This window comes from Calypte anna, chromosome 1 (genome assembly GCF_003957555.1).
Source record: "Calypte anna isolate BGI_N300 chromosome 1, bCalAnn1_v1.p, whole genome shotgun sequence".
NCBI classification, from domain to species: domain Eukaryota; kingdom Metazoa; phylum Chordata; class Aves; order Apodiformes; family Trochilidae; genus Calypte; species Calypte anna.
The window spans coordinates 106,042,454-106,068,195 of NC_044244.1; the positions used below are offsets into that span (position 1 = coordinate 106,042,454).

Consider the following 25,742-nt stretch of genomic DNA (forward strand, 5'->3'; position numbering starts at 1 on the left):
TTTACTCAAAAAAAGTGATTATTAACTAAACCATTCACAATGATTTACCTGGCATTCACAATGTTTCCTGCATTTAATTCCACCATTTCTTCAAATCCAATGGCAAATATGTCAACAGGCTTGCTTTTGCGATCTGCATTTAAATATTAAAAAAGCTATTTGTTGTTTGTAATTTAGGATAAGAACCAAGACATCAGATATCTATGTTTATGATCTAATTATGAAAATCGGAGGTTGTGAGCAAAGATTGACAGAATACAAATTTTACCTTGGAATTCATGAATACCAGCTAACTTTGGTGCATCCAGAAGCCAGTCAGTCAGAGTCTGATTTCTAAAGGCAATACTTCGAAATTGCTTCCCCCCGTTGACATTCCATGTCCCAACACAGACTCTAATTTTTTTCGGTTTTGCATACTTATAGAAGTTTTCACACATACTCTTTAGCACTTTTACAGATGCTGGAAAAAAAATTGAAAAGACATTATTTTTACTTAGAAAGTTTCTTCAGGAAACTTGGTGATAAGATTTTTCCTTTTAAAAAAGAGCAACAAGTCCATGCTCAGGCATACAGAAAGCTTTTCACAAGGGAAAGCACATCTGCAGATGTACTACTTGTCTGAATAGGCTGCTGGCTGAATGAAATACAGTAGTAATTTGTTCAAAGTAACATATGAATACATAAAAAAAATATATGAAAGAAACATAATTTCTATGTTTTACAAATACATGTCATTCTTTCCTTGTATAATTATCTATGGAAACCACTGTATTTCATACATGCCAACACAGATATTTACCTCATTTTCACAGATTATGTATATGAAAATCAGTCTCCATTACAAAACCAACTTCCAGATATGTTAATTTCAAGTAGTGTAAAATGACCAATATACTACATTTACTAAATAGCTTAGGTATATTATTTCACTGTATTAAAGTATATCCATTTAAGCCACAAATCTGAATTATTTTTTATGTCAGTTGAATTCCTAAAATTCGGCTTCAGTGAGGAAAGTAGGCTTGAGTTCAAAACAGTTAAGCTCATTTCTTTATTCCACCAGCCTTTCTCTGTGCTTTGTTTCTACCTGCCAGATGGGAAAGCAATGACCCATCTGTAAAGGGCATTGCAAGAAACAAACAAACAAGATTATTCAGTGGTCAGACACCAGAGTTACAGAGATTTTACAAGTCCCTTCATGAATCAGCTGCATAATATGCTCATATGGATACAGTTCCTAATGGAAATTAACAGATCTGAAAACTTTTAAGAAATAAGCTTTTTTTCTTTCAACTCAGTGGAGTAAAGATTGCAGAAGGCATATACAGTATTGTTTGCATTGCACTTTACCTAAGTGATATTAATATAGCTATTTTGAATATTCGCATGGTTATGAGACTGTGAGAATCATATAAACAATATTAGATGGAATTCTTGCCTTCACCGTGTGCTGCCTTGCAACATGGTCAGCAACTGGGCACAATATTTTCATTCAGTTCCCCAAAACAGGATGGTTAGTGAGCTGCTATTGTATTTTTAATTATTCTTTTTAAGTTTACCACCTTTAAATTTGCTACAGAATCTTAGCTACCCAATTAAAAGAAAACTCAGGAATTTTCTATCCCTCATGATTTTGAAACAAACAGAAAACATTAGAAGAAAGTATTTGCTCTCTGCAAAGACTTTCACTCCTGAATAAATTATATATCCATACGTGGTATAATCTCACATACAAAACAGTGAGCTAACCAGTATCTCCTTGGGGTAAGGAGTATATTTGCTTGTATCTCCACAAGCAAATAATGCTTGAGATAATGCTTTCCTTATAATCCAGGTAAACAAAAGTCAAGAAAAGAGCAGGGAGACAACAGAATACTTTACACCTTCAGGTGAGGGCCAAACACTGAGTCTACTTCTAAATCTATCCACACACTAACAATCAAGTCAAGAAGTCCACCAAATGCCAGAAAAGCCTCTGAGGGTCAAGGACAGAAGCTACCCAAGCACCTGACCACTGAAGAGAAACCCATCCAAAAAACGTAGCCACGATACACAGATCACCTGAAGAATTACCTCAACCTGAGGTAACCCAAATAGCATCACAACAGCTTTGAAGATCTGTACAGATCAGCCTTCTGAGCAAGTTTAAAAGTAGAGATTGGACTCCTATTTTCTCCACTTCAGATTTTTTATTTTGCAAATTTAGCAATTTTGAGCTTGATTTTAAATAGTTACCCCGAGTAACTAGTATTTGCTTTCAAGAAAGCAATTGTCTGGTTTTGCCTATTTATCTCCTGACATTGTCACGAGCCCCTGATGTGAAAAATCTTACCAGGACAGAACTTTAGAAGTGAACTGCAATATCCTTATTACAAACGGAAATTCATACCTTTAAACTAGCAAGATTTCTAAATTGTAGAATGATCCTCTTTATAAATTTGAATTAATAAAAAAATATATATTAATTTTTCATGGTTTTCAAACTGAGTAATTCAAGTGTTTTTCAGAGCTCCTGAGTCTCCTACACACATGATTTTCCTACACATTTCTAGATTTTTTCAACAAAACCGTGTCTCACTCTACAACGTTAAAAATCTCATCAAATACGTTATCAGTTATCTTACAGCAGAAATATCTTAAATGCTGTATTAGGCAGGTAGATATTTGGAAATCAGTTCTACAAATATTAATTTCAAATTCATAGTGAGATATTCTGTGCAGCAGAACTTTACTGAAATATTTGGCTACAACAGCCAAACTACTGTAGATACATTTCTGTATATGCAGTAAGTATCCAAATGAATACCAGACAAATGAAACCCACTGGGAAATGTTACCTTAGGAAGTAAAAAGTAGTTGATATGTATGGCTGTTAATGAGTAATATGCAAGGCTAATATTCCCTAGATGGTAACACCATAAATGAGAATGTGGTTCTTTATTCCAATAAACAGTTTTTAACGCTGACAAAATGCCAATAAATCTGGTAATTTCAGGTGTGTATTATCTGTGACTCAGATTTCATTAATACTTGGTAAAAAAAAAAGTAGATAAAGAAAATCTCTAATAGAAAAAAAGCAAAGCTAAGATAAATGTAAGGGGAGAAAACATTTTAAGCTCAAAAATACAGATCACAGTTCAAGTGGTTTTCCAAGGGAGGGGGGAGAAAAAAAGCAGCTTTAAAAACTTCAGATATATTTGAACAATAATCTAGCCAACAAGGCATCCTCAAGCCTTTCTTCTGAAAATCCTTCCCTGACAATCTTCTGCATCCAGGACTGGTAGCTACCACCTGCACAATTTTAGTATTCTCTTAAAATGGGAAACCTGACTGAACAATTATTAGGAGCTTCCTGGTTTCTTTCCCTCCTCTCTCCCTTCATCTTCCCAGGTACTAAGAACACACTTTTCTCCTCTCATTCAGAAAATAAGCATCTTCTCTGTTTTCAAATAATCTACTTTCAAGAGTTAGCACAATGAACCCCATTAAGGCAATAGCTCAGAATTTGATGTTCAAATTTTTTTCAACAAATAGTAAAATCTGAGCATATGAGCATTAGGAATACTTTATTTTAAATAAGTTTCTGGGAACAAGGAGATCATGAAGCATTGTCCAGCTCACATGTATTCACAGCTCTGCCTTGAGAATCTATAATTAGATCTCCCCTAATGGATCAGCTTCGTGCATATAGCTTAAGTTACAACAAAGAGTGAAATCTCCAAAAAGAGCTAGAAATGTTTTAAAATGTAGTTCAAAGGCATTATGTATTGTTTGTTGCTAACTTACAATTAGAGAAACTAGGAGTATTCAAAAGCTTCTTGCATCTCAGAGATCTTTCATGTCCTTTTCCACTGTCTAGCTTATCTCTACTCATTCTTACTATGTGTTGCTTTGTCTTCACAGTACTCAATCCTCCAAAGCCAACCTTTTGTATTTTAATACCAACATCAGAAGATACTACCACAATTCCTCAAAGTACAAGACTATGAATTAATTCTGAAGTTCCCTTCCCAGGGCCTCTCTTCATCAAGGGTTTTACAAAATAGATGCTCTAACATTTTTGTTTTGCATCACATGCAGACGTAACTATCTCATTGGTTTTGATTTTACTTCTTACTGTTCTGTAAAACATGGGTGTCAGCACATTGTTTCAGGCTATTTCAGTACAACGCTGACCTTTGCTGGGAGACAGGTACAAGATCAGTCCATCTCATGCAAGAACACCAGAAATGGCAAATAAGATGAAGCTACAAATTACACTGAAGACTTTTTACCTCTTATCCCAAACAAAACATTTCGACAAAACAAAAATACAAAGGCTCCCTGAATTAATATTTAAAAAACAAAACTCAAATTCCTCTACAAGAATTGGCAAAAATAAAACCCAAAGAATTTCTTGCCCCTCTTCATGACTCACATCAAGCACAAAGGCAACATTTTTCACCCCTTATATTTTCCCTTTTTTGGACTGAAGAGCTTTTCTTGGATTAAAGAATTTTGGAGCACAGGAATGCCAGATCCAAACATTACCAGGAAAATGTGAGCCCACAACCAGATATGCAAACAGACACAAGAAAAAAGCCAGAGAAGGTACTCGGATATTTACAACTTAATTTACTATACTATACCTGATTGTAATGATTGCTCTGAAACTACGGATGCAATAAGAAGGAAACAAGAAAAAAATTAGTTAAATAAGTAACTGGCTTTTTAAATTTTCCAGCACTGTGTGAAAGAGCATGCTGTAATAAGGCAATTTATTACACAAAACCTTTTGTGTCGTTTAAAGCACATCTTTTGTGTTGCAAAATCTACAAATTTCCTCAACAGTATTAAAAAGTATCTTTTCTTGCTATATTAACAATATTTTTACATATGATGAAGTATCTCTCTATTTAGCTCATCTAGCAGCAAATGCAAAGATATTATGAGCACTGAAGAGGCAGTCATTTCTCAGCTGATGGGAGCTGCAAATATTGAAAGGATAGCTTGCATCCACAGAGAAAGTGAGAGAAAAAAAATTAACAGCAACTTTCAGCTAATTCTGAGGCGAGACAGATTTAGCAGGTTTCAGATACAGGAAATGTTACAATACCATGAAACCACTTGGTAAAGAAATGAGAAGAAAACTGTCTCTCAAGTTTCACAGAGGAAATACATAAATACACACAAGACGAAGACAACAACTGGGCAAGTTGCTTTTTTTTTCTTGTGCCACAGATTTGCACTGGAGCTTTGGCACTCCCAGCACTACATGTGGCTGACTTACTATTTCCCTGCCCATCAAACCTGCAGAAAGATGGGACATGACTGCAGCCCTAGGAACCATGCAGGCTACACCTCTGTCAGAGGATGCAGGATGCTGTGGTTCCACTCTGTTCCAGTTAGGTGAACGCAAGTCCCACATGGCTAATTCTGCATAAGCAGATTTTCTTATTGAAATCTCTCTTATTTCGATGTATTAACTGATTTTGTGATTCACCCAAAGCCTGACAAGCTTTTGTGGTGAACAAGTTCCTGGGAAAGATGACTTCTCACAAAAAAAAACCCAAAACATTTTGCGATGGAAAATAATTAATCAGAATTTTTTTGATAGCTCCTTTTATCTCAAATTACCAAATCCCCTCATTTTTTTTTCACAGAAACCAAACTAAAGATAAATAGCAAAATTCTTATGGCTAAGAATAAATTATTTCTATCAAGTTTTAACACCATGGTGGGAATTTCTTCACTAACAAGACAGATTGAAGAAGACATTTAGAAAGGAATAAAAACCTAGAGAGTTTTAATAAATTAGGATCTCCCCCCCAGTTCAGCATGCAACTGTCATGATTAACACTTGCTTTAAATGGATCTGAAGCACTGAACAGAACATATCTAACATGCACCTAGTGTAAAGTTCTGACAAACACGCTCCATAAATATTTAACTATTACACTGCCAGACATCAACACAGTATTAACAGTAAAGAAATTACTGCAGCACGTTAGTTTGGTAATATTAGTAAAGCAGAAGTAACTTTCATTTTTTAATAAGCCAACAGAATATAAAATAGCATTTATACTTTCCAATATTACTTTGAAAACAGATTACACCAAATAGTTAACAGACAGATTAAAATCCTGAAAGACACATACCGCGTAAACTGCTGGTGGTTAAGAGAGCCCGTGCTTTATCTGCTAAATCACTATTTAGGGTATTTCCCAATAATAAAACATCAATGGCCTCCTGCTTGGAGCTATCAAAAAAGTTATTTTGAATCGTTCTGGTCACAGAACGAGCACCATCCTTCAGCTTTCCAGCCTGTTAGGGAGGAATACGTATAAAATATTTTATGTTGGACATTGCTGACAAAAACATTGCTAATATTCAGAAACATATTTGTACACTGCATTAATGAGTTCAAAATCTAAGGCAATTTCCTTCCTTAAGTGCTAAATAAAGTCTTCTGAGCCTACTGTTGTACTATGTGTGCTTTTTTTCCAAATGTTAAACAAAACAGTAATACCTTCAAAGCATATCTAACATTCAGGTTATTCCAGCTGAAATTATTTAAATTAAAACAAAATACTGCAGTAAAGGGAATATTTTTTCCCCTAAATCTTCAAAAATTAAACTGAAACAGTGCCATCGTTAGACCATGATATGGAATTTTGGGCTTTTCCCCAAATAGTGAGAGACAACCAAGCACTTGAGTACAAATGTCACGACACAGGAATATGTATGTATATGCACATGTGAGCATATTAGTTCAGAATTCACATTCTGAAATACCCATGTTAAAAAAAAGAGATAGATTCAACTTATTAAAACCTTTTAAACTTTTTAAAATAACATGCAAGTCTCATGCAGTATCCCAGAAGGAACATACACGCTCATTTATAGCTACATAGACATGAAGATGCTCCATTGCACACACTGCATAGAAGTGGCAGGATTGAACAGTGCTCCAAAAGAACAGTGTCCAACTGCCTAAACTAAACAAGAACATCCAAGAGATGTACTGCTACTGCAGATATTCTCTGTAGGTCAGCAGACACCTAGAGGATAATGTAATTAACATGTCATGCAGTCTCATACTTGATTCAAACCCCTCAGTGTTCATCTGTGCACACAGCACTGACACTGATTTCACAGGCACAAAGACATTTTATTGATTACAGGGTTTATTGTGTCTTAGACATTTATGTGTATTTTGCCTGTGAGGATAAAAATGCCATATTACATCTATATGAAATAAAGACTGTAATCCATCAAGGATGCTGCACAATATTGTTTCATTGTAAAAAAGACTCAAAGTTTACAGCTTGCATTGTTCATTAAGGTCTTTGAAATGCACAGAAAGAAAAGGCAAAAGTTTAAAAAAATCTGAAAAACAACCCATCACTCATGTCTATCAATTGTACAGGACAACAAGAATGAAAGTACTCTTGTGTCAAGGGCAAGTAGTAGTAAATTCACACCATGATTTTTGGAACACAATGTGGATGAGGTGTTGGGGAGCATACTATTACATCAGCTGCTCCTTTTCTGTCAGACAATGTGTAACTTATTACATCATAAAAAATTCCACACTCACCATTCACATACCAGGCAATTAATTGAAAGGAACCCAGAGAAAGCAAAAGGAAAAGCAGGTAAGGAGTTAGATGTAACAAGTATTATAATACTTTAAAAAGGACTGGTTTTCAGTATAGAAATATACTTTAATATGTTTAAGGCTAAAATATATCTTTTCTTCTATCCTAGATTTCCATATTTTTACTTCTAAGTTCTCAAACTCTAAAGAATCAAACTGATGGTGAAGAAATGGAAGCATTTCAAACATCAAAGTTTTCATTTGAGAAATGAGAATAAGAATTGCAACTTCTGAAAGTTTTAAAAAGTAAATTAAAAAAATATGATCAGAGTACTGAAGAAGATATTGAGTAGTGACCTGGCCAAGTTTCCCTGATAGAATGGCAAGTATTGTATGGCTTCAAAAGTATCAAAGATCCTCTTTGAACACACAGACTTCTGTAAGGGACACTGTGTTTGACTTATGAGATGTGGTACTCATTAACAGTTACACTCATTAACAGTTACCAGTGCCAAGATGTCTGGGACAACAATTGTCTATTCTGTATTTGTACAAATACATCAGAGTAAATGTATTCTGTATTTTACAGATTAAAAATGGAAGTAAATGAATTTTACATAGTAAAAAAAAAAAATCTAAGTAGCCTAATTAATTTATTAATTTAGGAACAGAAACAAGTAAAGTTGAATGAGAAAGTCAGGAGAAGGGCAGACACCCCATAAAATACTTACTGTAGTTTTCCTGATGGTTTGGGTGACACTTTTCTAAGAAAATAAAACTGAACATCTTTCACCAAATTCTACTCTATACTAAAACACAAGCAATTCCCAAAAGAAAAAATCTCCTTTGCAACGGTTAAGGGTAGAATAAGCAAGAAGTCTGTTTTACTAACAATGCCTGAGGGCAGAGAAGGACCTTGGTATGGTTTGAATGGTAAAGTAAAACAGTTGACAATGGGTATATTTATGGTATATAATATCAGCTGCGAAGCAGTGCATTCTTGAATAGAAAGAACAATATGGAAAGAAATACTTGATGGAACTAAAGGCAAAAAATGCTATGGTTCAACATTTGTTTGTCTTGACTGGTATCACTTTACAAGAGAGAGAATTATAGGAACAGGAAAAGCAACACTGTGAGAAGAAAACTAAAAGGACAGCATTAGAAAATCTGAACAACTCAGGCATCAGAAACAAAACAAGTCAAAGAGAAACGAAGCATTACACTGTCATGTAGTATGGGATTGTCAGCACTACATTAGAAAGCAAGGTAGAAACAGATCTGGTTGGTTATTTTTTTTCCATAAGTGCAGAACTAAAAAGAAATAGCTGGAGGAGCATGCAAACAAAAATGCCTGTTTTAACACTGTTAATAAACATTAAAACCAAACAACAACATCCAGAAAAAAACATTTTAAAAAGGAAAGAGATAATGTGAATGAAACTGAAAAAAACAGGAGGCAGGGGTACATTGAGAAAATGTAAGTATTTGAGAAAAAAGAAAGCTGATTTGAAAATACATTTTTCTGAAGTATGATCTAAAGACATAAAACTTCTGAGCCCACTTTCCTACAGAATGGTGTTATCTGGGAGGCATGGCTGAGAAAGGATATACTGAAACAATATCTGCTCATAACCAACCCTTTTTTGTTAGTTTTTTTGGTTGGCTGGGGTTCTTTTGATTACAACAGAAACATATTTTAAAAAGGAAATTCTCATAGCTGTTATACCGACACAATTTTTTAAAACCTACCATGAATACTGCTAAATTTTTAAATAAAATATACTTTACCTTAGCTTTTCCTTCAAGGGCTCCTGTTCCAGCATAAATTTTACTGACAGAATCACCATTCACAGACCACATGGATCGGAAAACTTCCTGAAAGCGAGTAACCAGCTGAGGCTTCTCAGCTAATCCTAACACCTCCAGTTGTTTTGTTAGCATCTGCAACAGATGGAGACAGCATTTGCAAAAGAAAAATCTTTACATGTATATATTAAAAGGCACGTCATTTTTTTCCAGTAAATATGCATAAAAAAAAATCTTTGGCTTATATGTATCTTTCTGAACAAACTGGCACCTGTTTGAAAGGCTGCATCATACATGGAATTTTAGCATCAACATTTTTTCTTTTAAAGATAGGTAGTAATGCAGGAAAATAATTACATGTATGATTTGTAAGTATTTTTCTCCAAAAACTCACCAGTTACAAAGTAAGCTATTTTTGGCTCTCCAGTCTTTCTACTTACATAGTTTAGAATTAGAACAGCTCATGTTCTTCCCAAAAAAAGTGTAATACCAAACATACTGACATCTGTTATCAAATGCAGCAGCAACAGAGCTCTGTGATCAGTGAAACAGCAACGGTTCTGCCATTCACCCATTTTACATGCAATACACTGCAATCTTTACCCTTATAATCAATATACAATTAATTAATTTTCCATGATGCACTGACTGCATTAAATGCATTTAAACTGTATACATATAATACGTATAAAGGCATTATTTCACATTTAAACACATTACTTAAATGTGGTATTATGCTCATGGATGTAAAATGGAACATTATATCTGATTTATGTAATCATGATTATTTTTAACAAGTCAAGTTAGCTTCTAGTGTTGGAGGCTACTGACATAATAATTAAAATAAATATAAAAATTGAAAACTAAACAAAAAAGATATTTTCATGAGCTTTTAAATATCTTTTGATGTGGCCAATGGCAGTAATCTAAATGGCAGGGATCTAAAATAAGGAAGATAAAATTACATAAAGAATGGGCAGGTATAAACAGAAGTTTAAGAAGGAAAACTTGCACACAAAATTAAGTCAAAATAAACAAGAAAAGAAGCTTCAGGAATTGAATGCTTCATCATGTAATTTTAGGTGGTCATCCAGAGCTCAGTACTTGTTACATGAAGTATCTATCATGTTGAAAAGTAAGAATTTAAATACCTCATTTAAATAGAATGCTAAAATTAAGTAAGCAGCTCATGAGGATTTACCATTTCCCTTCTTTTTAATTGGTATTATACTTTTAGCTCTCATGTAGCTGAAATCATAATTCATATCTCACCTAGGAAAAATTTGGTCTAAATGGTCTAAAATTGGTCTAAAAAAATTATAATATTTAGTTAAGTTCATAGAAGAATAAGAAAGAAAAAAATAGAGCTGCAATCCTAAGTTTGCCATGTAAGTACTACACCCATTTAGAATGTATTAAGCTTTGTTCTTATGCCATAGAAAATTACTGCATTATCAGTAAAAAAAAAAAAAAAGGCAATATTTCTCATGTCTCATTTAAGATAACTAAATTTCTTACTTCAAGTTTGCATTTCTACTTAGAGTAGAACCATGAAACTCCCACAAACAGAGTTAGGACCAGGGAAGACTTCATGTGTCTCCCATGACAAAGTCAAACAATAATACAACACTGAGACTTTCAAAGCGTGCTGCTACCCTCTCCACACAGTAAGAGTAAGAATTATTTTTCTTAATTTTAACACCTAAAAGTTATGACCCCCTATGGCACGTGCAGAGCTGAAACAATGGAGTAAAAAGATCTCTCAAACTGTGTTGTATCTGCTACTGTATGTTCTCATGCTGTATTGTTAAGAGAAACTTTTCAGTGTTTGCATGAGATCATATAGTTCAGAATTCCATTTGACTAAAACACCCATAGCAACAGTGTTCACTTGGTAAACGCAGCAAGGCACTACATATTCCAGTCAGAGACATTTTCTCTACAGCAAATGGATTTTACAGTTTTCACAGAAATTCCTCCTATAGACACTAAACCAAAGGTATTTTAATTAAATAAAATTCAGAAAACAAATAAATAATCTGTGTAGTTAGTCTGATGTTACAGCACCCATATTTGTTTTAAATATTCTAAGGACTTTATCTTTAGGAATTGAACTTAATTTTATTAAGATGAGACAAAAGTCAAAAGTTTTTAAGCGCTTCTCTTTCAGCCCTATCAATATTATTTTACCTCATCGATTCCTATCAGGTTAATGCGTTCAAGATCTACTGTGAAAGCCTGCAGGCTAGAATCTTGCTTCAATAGAAAGCCAGGATGCTGAAGCACAGCCCTGCAGGAGGCAAGCCCACAGCTGATTTCCAGCTAATCAGTTTGAGTCTGGCCAAAGCCATAACCATGATACTGTCCCATGAAGAATTCACAGCACATGCTGTGAAAATATGAACATGAAGCACTGGCAGAAGCTCCAGTGGATGCTGAGGAAATAAATCTAATAGAGTACCTGTGAATGCAAGAGTTTTTGTCAAGGACCAAACACTACTATCTCTTCAGAATTGCAAGCCTGAACCTTAACAGTCGTAAGAAACTGATGCCTAAAAAAGAATTCATGTTTTTCACAATGCTGCATGAGTATTGTTTAATTACAACTACCACACAACTATTTCTGTTACTACTACGATCTGGTTATAAATCAAACTGCCATCTATGAAACATTTTAATTCATCTCTCTCAGCAAAAGTGATGATACTTTTACAGGCTAATTCCTACAGAAGCATCAGAAGCAGCTGAATAACTGGACACTGTTTTTCCTACCTCCAAGCCAAAGAAAGCCTGCACACTGTTTGTTCTATCCAGACAGTCCAAGCAGTTTGTTCTGACAGTACCACTTTGAGATCTGTGCCAAGAACAATGAGAGACAGAGAGAAAACAACTGAAATAACTCATTTAACACACATATCATCAATAAAGACAGGGACATCCAGATCTGAACCAGAATAGTAAATCAGGGGATTGTCAGTGCACTGTTACTTTCATCGCAAGTATGTTTATAAATATATCAGCAATAGAGGGTTAGCTACAATAATAATAGCAATGAATTTTGCAGAAGTGTTCCTTACAGAAGGCTACTTAATTTTCTGCATATAACATGAGTCTTTTTTCTTTAGTTTTTCTCAATTCTCAGCAGCTTGCTCTGTTATTAATTAAAAGGAGGAATGGTGTGTAAGGGGCAAGAGCAGGAATGTTGCCTATTTCTAGCCCTGCTCCACTTTTTCTGCTAAGTCATGCCCCAGCAATGTTTCAGGGACATGTTTCATTAAGATTTTTAAGGGATATTCAGAACACAATAAAAATTCAGTTGAGTAAAAGAAGTGACATATTTCAGTTGCTAAGCATCACCCCCAGATAAAACAAAACCACAGTCATGATAGTTAACAAGGTTTTTTTATATTCTAGCTAAGGGGTGAAAAACAAACCTCAACCATAATTTAATTTGAAGAAATTTACAGAAATTATATACACAAACCTTTTAACTTCCTTTCCATCAAAATAAAAAAATCCACACTCTAGGAATTTCTGGACTTGAGGTTTAAGCACACTGTGTAGTTTTTCTGCCTTTCCACCTTTAACCATTTGGTGATAGTCAAAGTTCACCATTTTGATATCAGCTGAGTGCTCAGATGCTTTCAAATGGCTCTGACATTGTAAAAAGAGAAGAAATAAGTACAAATATACCAATACATAAACATACAGCAGTATAAGGTAAATAAATGGCTACAAATATTTTAAAGCTGTTTCATTAATTATCTGGCTTGTTACATGCTTTCTCTTAGGTAAAATGAAACCATTTTTATCACTATTGTTCAACAAATTACTGAGAACTGTTTTTTTTTTTTTTTCAGAAAGTCAATTTTCTCCTTGCTATTCTAGGGGTTACCAAGACAGTTTACAGCCCCTTCTACTGCTAAAATGCTTATGTTTGCAAAGAGATGTTTTAGTGGAAACCCCTTTCACTAACAGTCATCATTTTAGGTATACCTCCCAGCAGCAACAGGGACTGAGTAAACACTCCATAAACTACTACTGGAAAAAACAGACAAATTATGTAGGTTGCTCTGGAGGGTGGTTTGAGCAAAACTTCCCATGAAAAGTTCCATAAAAAATCTTGGAAGTGCTCACACAATCTTCGTTGGCAAAGCTATTATCTGCATTGAGCACTGATGTGCATCTGGGAGGCTCTATTGTCTCCTACCAGGATAGCTGGATACAGAAAAGATAATAGAGAATGGCCTAAGATAGTCAACCATTAAAATAGAGAGGGAAAAGGGAAAGGGAAATAACAGATGGCTATTGACATGTTCTCTGGCTTCAGACAGAATTTCTCAAATTGTCAGTATTTATGGACCACAATGTGACACTTATTTTTAACCTATGTAGAGGGAATTCATTAAAATAGTCACTTATGGTTGACATCTGAACAAACATTTCTATTTAATTGTGAAGCAGTTTTTATGTTTAAACTCATAAATTAACTTGTGATTTAAAAAAATATTAAGAAATATATCCAGGAACATCAAGACAAAGATTTTTAAAAGTAACATCAGAGTTACGATTTACCACAAATTATCATTTATTTTTTCACCAATTTCATTGTGCAAAAAAGAAATTTTCTTTTAAATAACCACTAATAAGCATGAAATATGAAAATAACTGAAAATCTCTTAACATTATGTTGCTGTTATAATTTTTCAGTAAAGTAACCAATCTGAACATAATCAAACACTAACTGTATATAAAGCTCTTAAAAAAATTCAATTCACATTACATATTAAGCAGTACTTTTATGATAAAAAAATCTTTAACCACAAGTGGTAGTTGCTCCAGAGCATATCTGTTAAATATTTCCAAGGGTATTTATAAACTTCACTCCAAGCTGGTAAATTCCAAGGATACACACTGTGTGAGAACTTGCATACTTACCTGGAAAGCTTTGCTGAGCATGTGCTCCCCTTCTTTTGCCCCAAGTAAATTTACAATAATTTGCTTGCCATATAAATTTTTAAGAGTTTGGAAATGCCTGTTAACAGAAGCAAAATTCCACACTCATCTTTTGGCATGCAGAAAATTAACATGAACACCTACAACACTGACTGAGCTACCGTAAAAATGCACTGGGTGCCCTAAGAACTGCCACAAGCATTTTACTATGCCATGCCCAAACAAATCAATATAACTCAATAGAAGCATGCAGCCACTGATTGCTATTTAATTAGGATAACAGCATCCATTTAACAGCATACATTTAGTTAAAACCACAAAGCTATGAAGCTGAAGTGTCATGGCAGGAATAAAATCAAAATATAAATTTCAACATAAACATGCTCTAATTTTTCTTCAGGCTTTGCAAGACAGAACTCCAAGGCACAAGCAATCCTGTAGAAGTTTGAAAAAGATGCCTAGGCAGCTCAGTGCTTTGCTGAATCACACATTCACATAGAGAAAGTCTCCTATTTGGAATAATGTATCCCATTCTCCTATTGCACCACTAATCAGAGGTTTGTAGTGTATTAACAAAAATTGAAAACATTTCTTCACCTGTCAAAAGCTGGTGCATTGGCCTCAAAACCCCTGGACATTCTGACACGATGGGATCCCACCTATGACATGAAGATTATGATAAATTATTTGTCTTTACACACATGACTAACCATTCTTCAAAGACCTCTTTTGATCTTAAATATGGCATAAAAAATAATTTTCCTTTCTAAATGAAATCTCCAGAATGTATTCTGCTTGCTGTGGTGTGCATTCTTTTTATAGAGTTTTCTTAAATTCCTCTTCTCTAAAAACACTTTAAAACATTAATACAGTCATAATTAGTCATATAATCTAATTCTTGATTTGAGTAGGAGTGTAAAAGTTTCAGCAGTTTTATTACTAAATGTAATGTATATGTTCATTATGTCTATGTCTTATATGTCTAGTGTAAAGAACCTTGAGTCACTCTGAGGCATCAGCTTTTTCCACTTTTCCTTGCAAAAACTATCAGAGGATTAGCTGCTGTCACAATTCCTCTTTAAAGAAAATTGGGATGAAATCATATTACAGTAACCCTTGATCCATATTGACTCTTAAAAAGACTTATCCTCAAGAACAATTCAGAAGAAAACTGTCTCTTTGGGTGCACTGTTTTAAAACAGCAAGTTAAATTAAAACAGGAAAATGCAAAGCTTAAAAGAGAAAACATCTAAGAAGGCATTCAAATCTTGTGCAAAATAGGATTCAGAGACCTGAGAGAAACAGGCTTGGGTAATTAAACAACTGCAGCAACTTCCAAAGGATAACATCATCCTGACAGGTACATACACAGAAAAACCTACATGCTGCTGTAAGATGTTTAAAAAGACATAAGTATGAAATATCTGTATAAATAAATCTGTCTCCTACGTACCTGCAGGCCTGGCTGTTCCCAAAATAATGGAACAGATCCTCGAATCTGTATGAAAGATGACACAGAGTCATCTAAATATATCACCTGTCAAGAAAAGAAAAACATAGGTTAATGTAGGTTGATAGGTACTACAGAGCGTGAGGTTTTAGGTTTCTTAACCTTAGCTAAACTTAGAGTAAATAAAATGTATTTACATATAACATATTCCACACAAGAAGCTAAAATACTGTGTGCCCTAGACTTCTCTGTCTGTCTTCAAACAATCTGTAAAAGAAGTTCTAACCCTCTCATGCTTCCTTGCAGAATCACAGTTAAGAAAACACAGCAGGCTTTTATTATTTCAGCCTGAGTGACTTTTGTGCTAAAAGTATCTTCTTGTAAAAAACTTGCTAAGACCTTCCTGTAGGAACAATTTTAATGTACACCGATGCAGCCTATTCAGGGCACTTGAACCCAAAATACAATGGTCTGTTAAGTATACAGAAAAGGAAACTTCAAGTGGAATGATATTTCACAGTCATTTAGTGACATTGGCCTGCAAAGAAACTTGGACAGAGAAACTATAGCAACAGTCTGACTAAATTTCTGAAACTGGATGTGTACAAACAGAACCCTTCCTGGAAAAAATCCTACTGAATACCTAGGCTTTTTAGTGTGAGTCAAACAAGAATACCTGCTCACATCAATACAGTTACAGAAACATCTTGGTTACTAGGTTATCATCATTAAGTGAGCAAAGAAAGATTTAATAATTTCTTGCATTTCTGTACAGTAAGGGCAATGATGCAATCAAATTCAGTGGAATTACACTGACTCTAAAAACCACCTTTCAGAGGAGCTGTGTTAAGAAACCATAGGAATGCTTTTCTTTTTTCTGAACCACCAGTACCATGTATTTGCAAAAAAATTTCTTGTCCTTATTTCTAAGGTTCTGACTTTACCATTAGCTTAGGCCAAAAGAAGCACATGCTCACCTACAGCTGAGGAGGATAAAAGTAAGTACAGCCACCTACAACAGTTCAGCTGGTGGATAACAGCTTCTTAAGCTATTGAAACTCAGACCCATGCGTGCTCTTACGCTAAGCTACGCTAAAAACCAAGATCATCAAATTATGTAACCTGCTTAGAATCCATATTTAGCAGCAAAGGAACTATTCCAATATCTCTTGTGATCTGTTGATTTAGAGCAAAAAACCTATACACACGCAGGTTTATCTTGAGTTTATCAGCCAAACAATGTGCACTGTATCATGGCATACCTGTTCTGTTTCAACAAAATTAGCAACGTGACCATCATCGTTTGTTCCCCGGACGTTAAATCTGGTGCCAGCCCGTTCACAGCTTAGTCGTGAAATGAGACAAGCCTTTGCCTGCTTGTGAGCTGCATAAATTGTCCTTATCTCCACTCCCCCACACATGAGACGTAACAACCAGTCATCACAGTTCACACCATAGTGCTTCAGATGTAAATGCAGTGACTGGTTCCTATCAGGAGAAAAAAATTAAAAAAAATAACTAAGATTAAATAAAACACAGCTAAAAAAGAACTTGTGACAACTACTAAACCAGCTACTAACTTCTTATACTTTATGCCCGCTACTACAAATAACAAAATGAAAATATGCCTGTCATAGTTTTATGACACAACTCAAACATACTTGAAATAACAAAGTTACAACAGCTTACACATTTGCACAATAAGAATATGGGGTGAAGCCATGAATCTTAATGACTTCTAAAAAATCACCCTTATAGCCTCTGCTCTTCACCCAGCAAAAAAACAACTCTGAGCTTGTTTATATTTCTTTTGAGAAGCCAAAGATTACAGACTCTGGGAAACACAAGCTAGAGTTCCAATTATGGGCTTACTTTTTGTGATGGATAAAGCACTACTCAATTTCACAACACCACAAGTTAAAAAAAATTCTAGTCAACATACATTGATTATTTGTATTATACAATACCACTATTCATCCCTTGCCTACACAAGCCTCCAGGAATACACATGAATTTCAGGAATAAATGTTGGTACATTATATACTGAATATACTGTTTTCATACCAACTACTGCTCAAAGGAAAGACTGAGCCACAGTTTGGATGTACCTTTGTATTAAGTAGTACCAATCAACACTGCAGGAAGTAAGTAAAGAATAAAGTCTGGCTTTTGAGAGGTTTTTGTTTGTTTGTTTTACCTCACTTTAGTGGGGCTTGGCTTTTGGTCTTATTTGGAAACATTCCCTTGTATAAACAAGACGTGAATTTTTCTGCATAGCAAAGAAAAGCAAACCATAGTAAGATGGGTGGTTTTGCCACTGTCCAGAAAATTCTATCAGCATTGCAAATAGCATACTTGGTATAAAGGTTGAAGCTATTAATTTTCATTTCAGCCTTTTCATTTCAAATTTCCAATGAAATAAGTAAATAAATGAATAATCTGCAACTTATCAAACACCTCAGATGAATCATCAATGAAGATCTAATTACTGTATTCAAATATGCATTCACTTTACAGAAAAGTATGCATATGTATTAAAATAGGAGATGAAGAAAGCAACTTTCTTCCTCTGGGAAATCTGAGACTTAAACTTTTTAATAGAAGAAGCCCAAGAAAGCTTAATAAAGTGCATGAGCAGAATACTTTCTTTCTATATTTACTTTCAGTGTTTACATTTCTAGATTTTGAAATCTGCAGCATTCCACCTACCTCCTGCAAGGATTGAATCTTACTGAAAAAAAAAAGCCAGGTAACTTAGGAAGTTTTATAACAGGGGTCAAAATCAGACAAGCTTATTTGGACAGGGTTGACTGGCATCATCATTTTTCCTTGAAATACTGACTTCTTAACAAAGAGCCCAGTCATCATCCAGATGTAGAAGCAAACAGCTATATTCCTATAACTTCTGTCAACCTACATCAAGGTAGGTGTGTTTCTGAAGATTAGATCTTATTTTCTGTCTTAATACCCAGATTTTGGGTTTTATAGCAACCTGATCATATTCTTCTGTCTGACCAAAACAGCAGCAGAGTCGAGTAGCACTGGCACAAATGCCAAAGTTATTTTGGTGTCACATATGCTGGAGGGAAGAGGAGTGATGATGTAGCTTTTCACCTCTTTGAACAGAATACTGCCAAGTTTTTGGGACCCTTCTAAGTTTCATGGCCACATACACCATTTTCAACAAAGGCTGAAAATATGTCAGGAGAATTTCTTACATTACAGTATGCATTACTTGAGCTGCTTGTTGACAGAAATAACAGTATCCTTTCATGAAGAATTATCTGTATGAAAACCTATACTTTATTAAAAAATATTATTAGAAAGGATGAGTTCAGCAGCCAAGCAGTGTGCACTGTAGCATAGCCTACATATCTGTTTCAATAAAATAAACAGCATGACAATTATCTGTGTAATAAAACCTATAAAGCCCTTTCCTATGTTGGAACCTTCTTGGAAATAATATATAAGCACCACTTATAAAAGCACCACAACATTTCAATATCCAGAATGTTCATCCAGATTAACATTTTCTTTAAAGCTCCATTACTACACTCATTTTAAAAAGCAGACTCACTTGATGAAGAATTAAGAGGCACCAAAGCTGAAACACAACATCACAACTATTCAGATCAAAGTATATCATAAGCAGTGAAAACCTGTATCTTCCAGTTAAGAAACTACAAGTAGCCATAGAAGAATTGTAATCATTGTATCATTAATAACATGCTTATGTTCTTAAGAGTTCATATAATGCTATTCTATCTCAAACATTTGCTGGACAAAGGTGTACATTTACTGTGTCCAGTTCTGGGCCCCTCAGTTCAGGAAGGAGATTGAGGTGCTGGAGCAGGTCCAGAGAAGAGCAAGGAGGCTGTGAAGGGATCCAGCACAAGTCCTGTGAGGAAGGGCTGAGGGAGCTGGGGCTGTTCAGCCTGGAGAAGAGGATGCTCAGGGAGACCTCATCACTCTCTACAACTCCCTGAAAGGAGGGGGTAGCCAGGGGGGGTCGGTCTCTTTTCCCAGGCAGCCATCAGTAAGACAAGAGGGCAATGGACTTAAGCTCTGCCGGGGGAGGTTTAGGTTGGATATTAGGGAGAAATTCTTCACAGAGAGGGTGATCAGGCATCGGAATGGGCTGCCCAGGGAGGTGGTGGATTCTTCATCCCTGGAGATATTTAAAAAGAGACTGGATGTGGCACTCAGTGCCATGGTCTGGTAACTGCAGCGGCAGTGGATCAAGGGTTGGACTTGATGATCTCTGAGGTCCCTTCCAACCCAGCCGATTCTATGATTCTATGATTTAGGAGCTGATAAAAACAAGGGTAAAAACTTGCCACAGATTAGTTTATACAGGCACGCATTATCCTGTAAGATGCCTCATAAAAGACTTCACAAACTCACCAGAAAAACCTATTGTCAGTGGTGTGCTCCTGCATGCTGCGGTGTGCATTGAGACTGAGATCTAAACTGACACCAGTGGCAGACCACGCAAAATAAAAGTTTCCCGAGTTCAAAACTTTGCGCACTTCTGAAATCCGATCCTCGTCTGTTGAGTCGATTCGTAACGATACAAATTCAGTGGAAGTGACCCGAAAAACCTCAGAGTCTTGGATTTTTCCCACAGACATGCATCCTGTTACTAGAACCAGATAATGTAGCAACGTGTCTCCTGTAAAACAAGAGGAGGCACGGGTAAGGGAATCAATCTTAGTGATGTTGATGTATTTACACACTTAAATGCACACAATCTGATCTCAGTTTCTCTGGAAAAAGTACAAAAACAACCAACATTAAGAACTGGTTCTCAAGTTCTACAGAAGAAAAGGAAATGCAAGCAGGAGAAACTAAGCTCCAAATAACAGGAATTGTGAAATCGGAAGTTATTTTTGTCCACTCCCTCATTTCTGGGAGTACTCCAAACTTGCAAGTTACTCTACAAAGACAGAAAATACAAAGCAAAAAGAGCCTAGTTTCTGTTGCAAAGATCCTGTGCTGTGGTGTTCTACAAAAGGAGCACATTTTTCTTTCCCAAATGAAAAACTGAGTTTTTGCATATTTTACTCACCAAGGTTTAATCTTAATACACCCAAGAGGCCATATGCATCCATTACTTTAGAGTAGGTATTCTTGATTGTGTCTTTTTCTGCAGAAGCTACAGAAAGAAAACAAAATTTTATTATGTAAAAAACTATATACTATGGCAGGGAGAATGAGTCCACTCCAAATGGAAAATCCAAGAGATTATGAAAGTAGCATTTATATGAAAGTTCTGGAAAGAAATACAAATGTACAAATATATGGCATTTTGTAAAGGAAAACGAGGATTTGATTTTATGACAAAGCCTGACCACAGTATGTTTTTAGGCAACAAAAAAAAGGACTTGCAAAAGCTTCAAGTGATTTTAAAGAATGTTGGCATTTTTAACATCATCATCTCCTAATATAAGAAGCATCTAAAACACAGTCAGAAAATGAGTTCCATGTAGAATGCTCTCTCTCATGTAGCATGCCATGCTTTTTTCCAGGAAAAAAATATCCTCTTTCTCCAAGAACACAACAGTGATGCAGCAGTATTCTTTCAAGATAAGTAAACAAGATTATCTTAAGTCTATTTTAGATATATTCCAAGGAAATCAAAACTCTTGTAGGTTCACAAGATAAGAGTATTTAAAAGCCACGTCCTAGATTAGGAAAACACAATTTCCATAGAAATTTCTGAAAAATAAATTTGTAGTACTTTAGAATAAATTAAAGTATATCTACCATTATTCACCTGGCAGTTAATGCTCCCAGTGTAAATTATTTTAAAACTTCAATCAGCACTTTAAAAACAGGCTCACAAGCTTGACTGCAGAGTCAGGTGACAGGGACGCTGCAGAGCAAAAACTGGATTCCACCTCTCCTACATTTTTGCTCATGACTGGGACTGCATCTGAAGTACAAAACCCAACAATACCAACAGTGCCACTGGATCCACAGGGACTGACGTTTCTGGATCACCAAAGATCAGCACCTTGTCCCTCCTCAGAAATTATCTGCTAATTAATTTTTACTTTGACACTTAAAAATTAGATTTTGACATAAAGAAAAGCATAAATCAAAATGCCTACTGACCTAGGAAACTACTGTGCTCTCTCTTACATAAGCTATACTTTCTCTACAATTGATGTTGTTAATCTTTCTAATGAGTATTCCCTAAGCTTAGCATAGCCCTGCCTAGACACAAGCCTATATCTTCTGTTCAAATATCTTCCATTTGAGCTCTATTATTAAATTGGATCAGAAACTCCAATAGAGATTAAACAATTATTTAACCTCAACCTGAAATCTAAGTTCATTTAGTGTTTTATTAAGTGTATCCTAAAAATTCTTATTTAATTTGTTGCAATTATACACTGTATTCCTGCAATCTATATGCTGAAGGTAGGAGGGTTATAGCAGCATGATTATTTTCAAAGCCCTCATCCATAACAAGTGCTAAGGCTTGCAGGTGGCCTAAACACATTTTTTACAGGCAGTGATTTTATCAATACCACCAAAATATGCTTTTCTTGACCACGTCACCATCAGCAGGAAAGCACAACTTCTAAACTTCAAGATCTCTTTCTTTCAAGAATCTTTCATCAATCTGTTTCTATCTCAGCAAGAATTTAATGATGTCAAAGTACTCTTCTAAACGCAGCTTTTGGTAACCAGAGAACTGCCACATTCTTCCACATTTCAAATTATTAACAAAAGATGAGGTTTTATTCCAAACTTTTTGCAGGATTAAAGGTGCCTCTCAGCATTTAATGACATTTCAGAACAATGGCTTCTCAGGCTTCTATGGATTTATTCTCCTTTTCTGTTGCATAGAACACCCATTATCCTTGCTAAGCCTTAATAAATAAATAAATGCCTGATGTAAATTAAAGTCCCAAGGATTTGGCAAACTCGGATCAACAAAAAAGGCTGCTGCTAAAAAAGCAGCAAAAGGTTGCAAAAAACAGAACAGGAATAGAAAATTTTATATGGCTAGTCAATTATTATTTTGTTAACAAAGCACCAACACCAACCAAAATCATTTAATGCCATGCTTTTCTGTTACATTAGATCTCACACAGCATGAACTCTGAGCAAAACTTTCTAATAGTGAGTATTTTTATCAAACACAGCCATCACCTCTCTTATCATGTTCTTGGTTTGGTTTTAAGACATTCATATGGGAAAATGACAAACACTGCATACCTCAGAAGGTTTACTTCATCTATACTGGCACATCTTCACCTACCCAGGTTTCAGGCACTGCCTCCACTGAACCCAAGTCTAGGCACATGGTGCATTTAACAGGTCCTGCAACAGGCAGCCACGATGCAGCAGAGCTACCAGCAACACACTCCTACCTCCCTCCCACAAGGCACATCATGCCTACTATGAGTTACAACTTCATAATGTAAATTCACATGGCAGATTCCCTTTCATCAAGAGAGCCCATCTGAACCTCTAGCAGGCACTGCTTGCAAAATCTGAAAGAACTCTTGAGATTTGGTGATGCCTGATATTAGCCAATACAGATGGATGAAAAATTAATATCACATAAACCCTTTCCTTAATAAACTAATCTAAAAAGAAAGCAGCCACGAGGTAGCACCAACAGCTGAACAGGGAGCACCTCCACAGCACTGCACTGCTACCTCTTCCTTACCACACTACACAGGGATGTTTTGGATGTTTTTGATGGTTGACTGCAGCAGTGCTCAGGTTGCTCCCAGGGTAATGCACAAGAAGGGACTTCCCACCATCACCAGTGCTACACTATTAAGGAAAAGCACTTGAGTTTTCTCAAGAAACCAAGATGAAATCAGGAACAAGACACAGACACACCGAAGTCCTTTCCATTTTCTTCAGTTTGAACTATTGGAACATCGTGGGGCCCAACATGTCCCTGGAAGCCAGGACACTGGTAGTAACATGGGCTTCCCCAGGGAGGCAGAGCAGCCTGGGGGCAGCCCCAGCCCAGGACACCAGGCATCTCCATGGGGATGGGCTGAAGCCAGGCCAGGATGTCAACCTGTGGGCAAGGGTCAGGCCTGGTAACCAGGCAACCAGGGCCAGATACTGTCTCAGGATGACCAGGCAGGCCATGGAGACAGGGAGAGGCCAAGGCTGGGTGAGCACATCAGCCCAGCTCAGCAGGGCCCACGTCCAGGCTGGGCAGGGCTGTGGAGAGCTTTAGACCAGAACTTTGCTGTAGCATTGCTGGGGCAGGGACTGGTAGCCCTGAGGGGACTGAAATGGGGTCCTGGGCTGTGGGCAGGATAAGGGAAGTCTCACAGCTCTGGGCAGGGACAAGCAGTAACACTATGAAATCATGCAAATGGTTATAGAGCTGCTTTAGCCCAAAAGTTCTTTTAGCTCTCAAACATTTAAAAGAATTTCCTAAACCATCATACCCCCTCCGGTGCTAGCCACAGATGCCTTTCATTTATGGGTGCTAAAAAAAAACAACAAAACCCCAAACACTCAGACCAGAGTTCAATCTTTGCACAGGCATTTCCCATTTCTGAAAAAAACAAAATTAAACTTGTAGGTTTTCACATCGCTCTGTACCAAACAGTGTGAATAACAATGTAGTGCTCTGGAACCATCCAGATTCTCCCCATAAGTTTCATACTTAACTCTTCCTTCTTCACCAAAGCTGCAACTTCATGAAGACCTATGCTTTCTCACTTAGTTCAACATGCAAAGTCATTAGATACAGCTGGATATAAAAGAGCCACTGAAGCTAAAAAAATACACTGCTAAGATTCCATGACTGTACTGTCTTATATTTAGCATATGAAAAGCCAACTTTCAGTTTCCTCTATGAACAGCTGAAATTACCAGCTGGGTGAACTGCAGTTTAGAGGTTAAACCACAGGAAGGCTAAGGTAATCCTGATAGAAGGAGAGACCATTTCCAAGAGCATTTCCTCATTTCCTCTGTAACATTCTCAATGAATGAGAACATCTCTTCCCAGAATGGCAGGTTGGCCTATAGCCATGAGAGCCCTTTTGACTTTGATTTATGACCTCCATATCTTAAAAAAATGCAGCTAATATAAATATGCACTCGTAAAAATGTAGAGACCAACAAATTGAATCAATTTTTAGGGAGAAGTAGGTTTTCCATTTATTAATCTTGAAATGCATAGAAGTAAGCAAACAAAGTTAAGGCTGTCTGAAAAAAATTTAAAACACAAAGAAACACATTTAAAACACTTAGAAACACAAAGATAAGCAACTTTGAAAGACAGAAATTACCTGCTGGAATGACAACTTTCACCCCTACTACTGGACTTAAGAGACTTCAAAGTACACATAAAGAAGGATTACAAACAGGAGACAATGCAAGCATACATGTCTGTGTATAAAGGTGGACACAAAACATTATGAAACAGTATTTCTATTATTATTTTGTGTCAATACAGTTATTAAGGAGAAAGGAAATTAAAAGTAGCTTCTGCTTGACCCATTTCATTAACTAGATTGAACTTGATTAATTACTGAAACAGAAACGAAGGTTTGCTATTTAGCAGTAAAAAACAAAACCCAAACAAAAATCAACAACAAAAAGTACCCATAAAAAGCACACACTTAAAAAGGTTTTCATGTTTTTCAGGTCAAGTTGAAAACATCCTTGCAGAAAGCCATTAAGCTTCATTTGCAGTACCAAGAGAAAAATAATAAGAACAAAAGAAAAATAAACCAATCTTTATTGATAATTATTGGGTATTGGTATTTTTACATGTTAACATCTCATTTGTTCCATTATGAACTTCATAAAGACACTTACATGTTACCGTAGCCAACACATATATTAAGACTATGGGGAGGAACCCTCAGTAAATTTGCAACAATGAAAAAACAAGAAAACAAACCCAAACATCTCTAGATTTAAGCAATGATATTTGAATTCTACAAGCCA

The 25,742-nt window shown here is 35.8% G+C and overlaps 1 protein-coding gene across 3 annotated transcripts in view; it reads right to left on the reverse strand.

The window, feature by feature from the left end:
- The window catches only part of SYNJ1 (synaptojanin 1), a 61,363-nt gene that overhangs the window by 28,355 nt on the left and 7,266 nt on the right, over positions 1-25,742 (reverse strand). For all 3 annotated transcript variants that reach the window (XM_030469498.1, XM_030469496.1, XM_030469495.1), the window contains exons 3-14: positions 20,863-20,949; positions 20,199-20,466; positions 17,057-17,282; positions 15,798-15,881; positions 14,942-15,003; positions 14,327-14,423; positions 12,873-13,042; positions 12,161-12,242; positions 9,371-9,523; positions 6,138-6,303; positions 269-460; positions 49-133 (exon numbers count right to left, since the gene is read on the reverse strand). In XM_030469498.1, the coding sequence (XP_030325358.1) occupies positions 49-133; positions 269-460; positions 6,138-6,303; positions 9,371-9,523; positions 12,161-12,242; positions 12,873-13,042; positions 14,327-14,423; positions 14,942-15,003; positions 15,798-15,881; positions 17,057-17,282; positions 20,199-20,466; positions 20,863-20,949 (1,672 nt within the window). The remainder of the gene's footprint in view (positions 1-48; positions 134-268; positions 461-6,137; positions 6,304-9,370; positions 9,524-12,160; positions 12,243-12,872; positions 13,043-14,326; positions 14,424-14,941; positions 15,004-15,797; positions 15,882-17,056; positions 17,283-20,198; positions 20,467-20,862; positions 20,950-25,742) is intronic.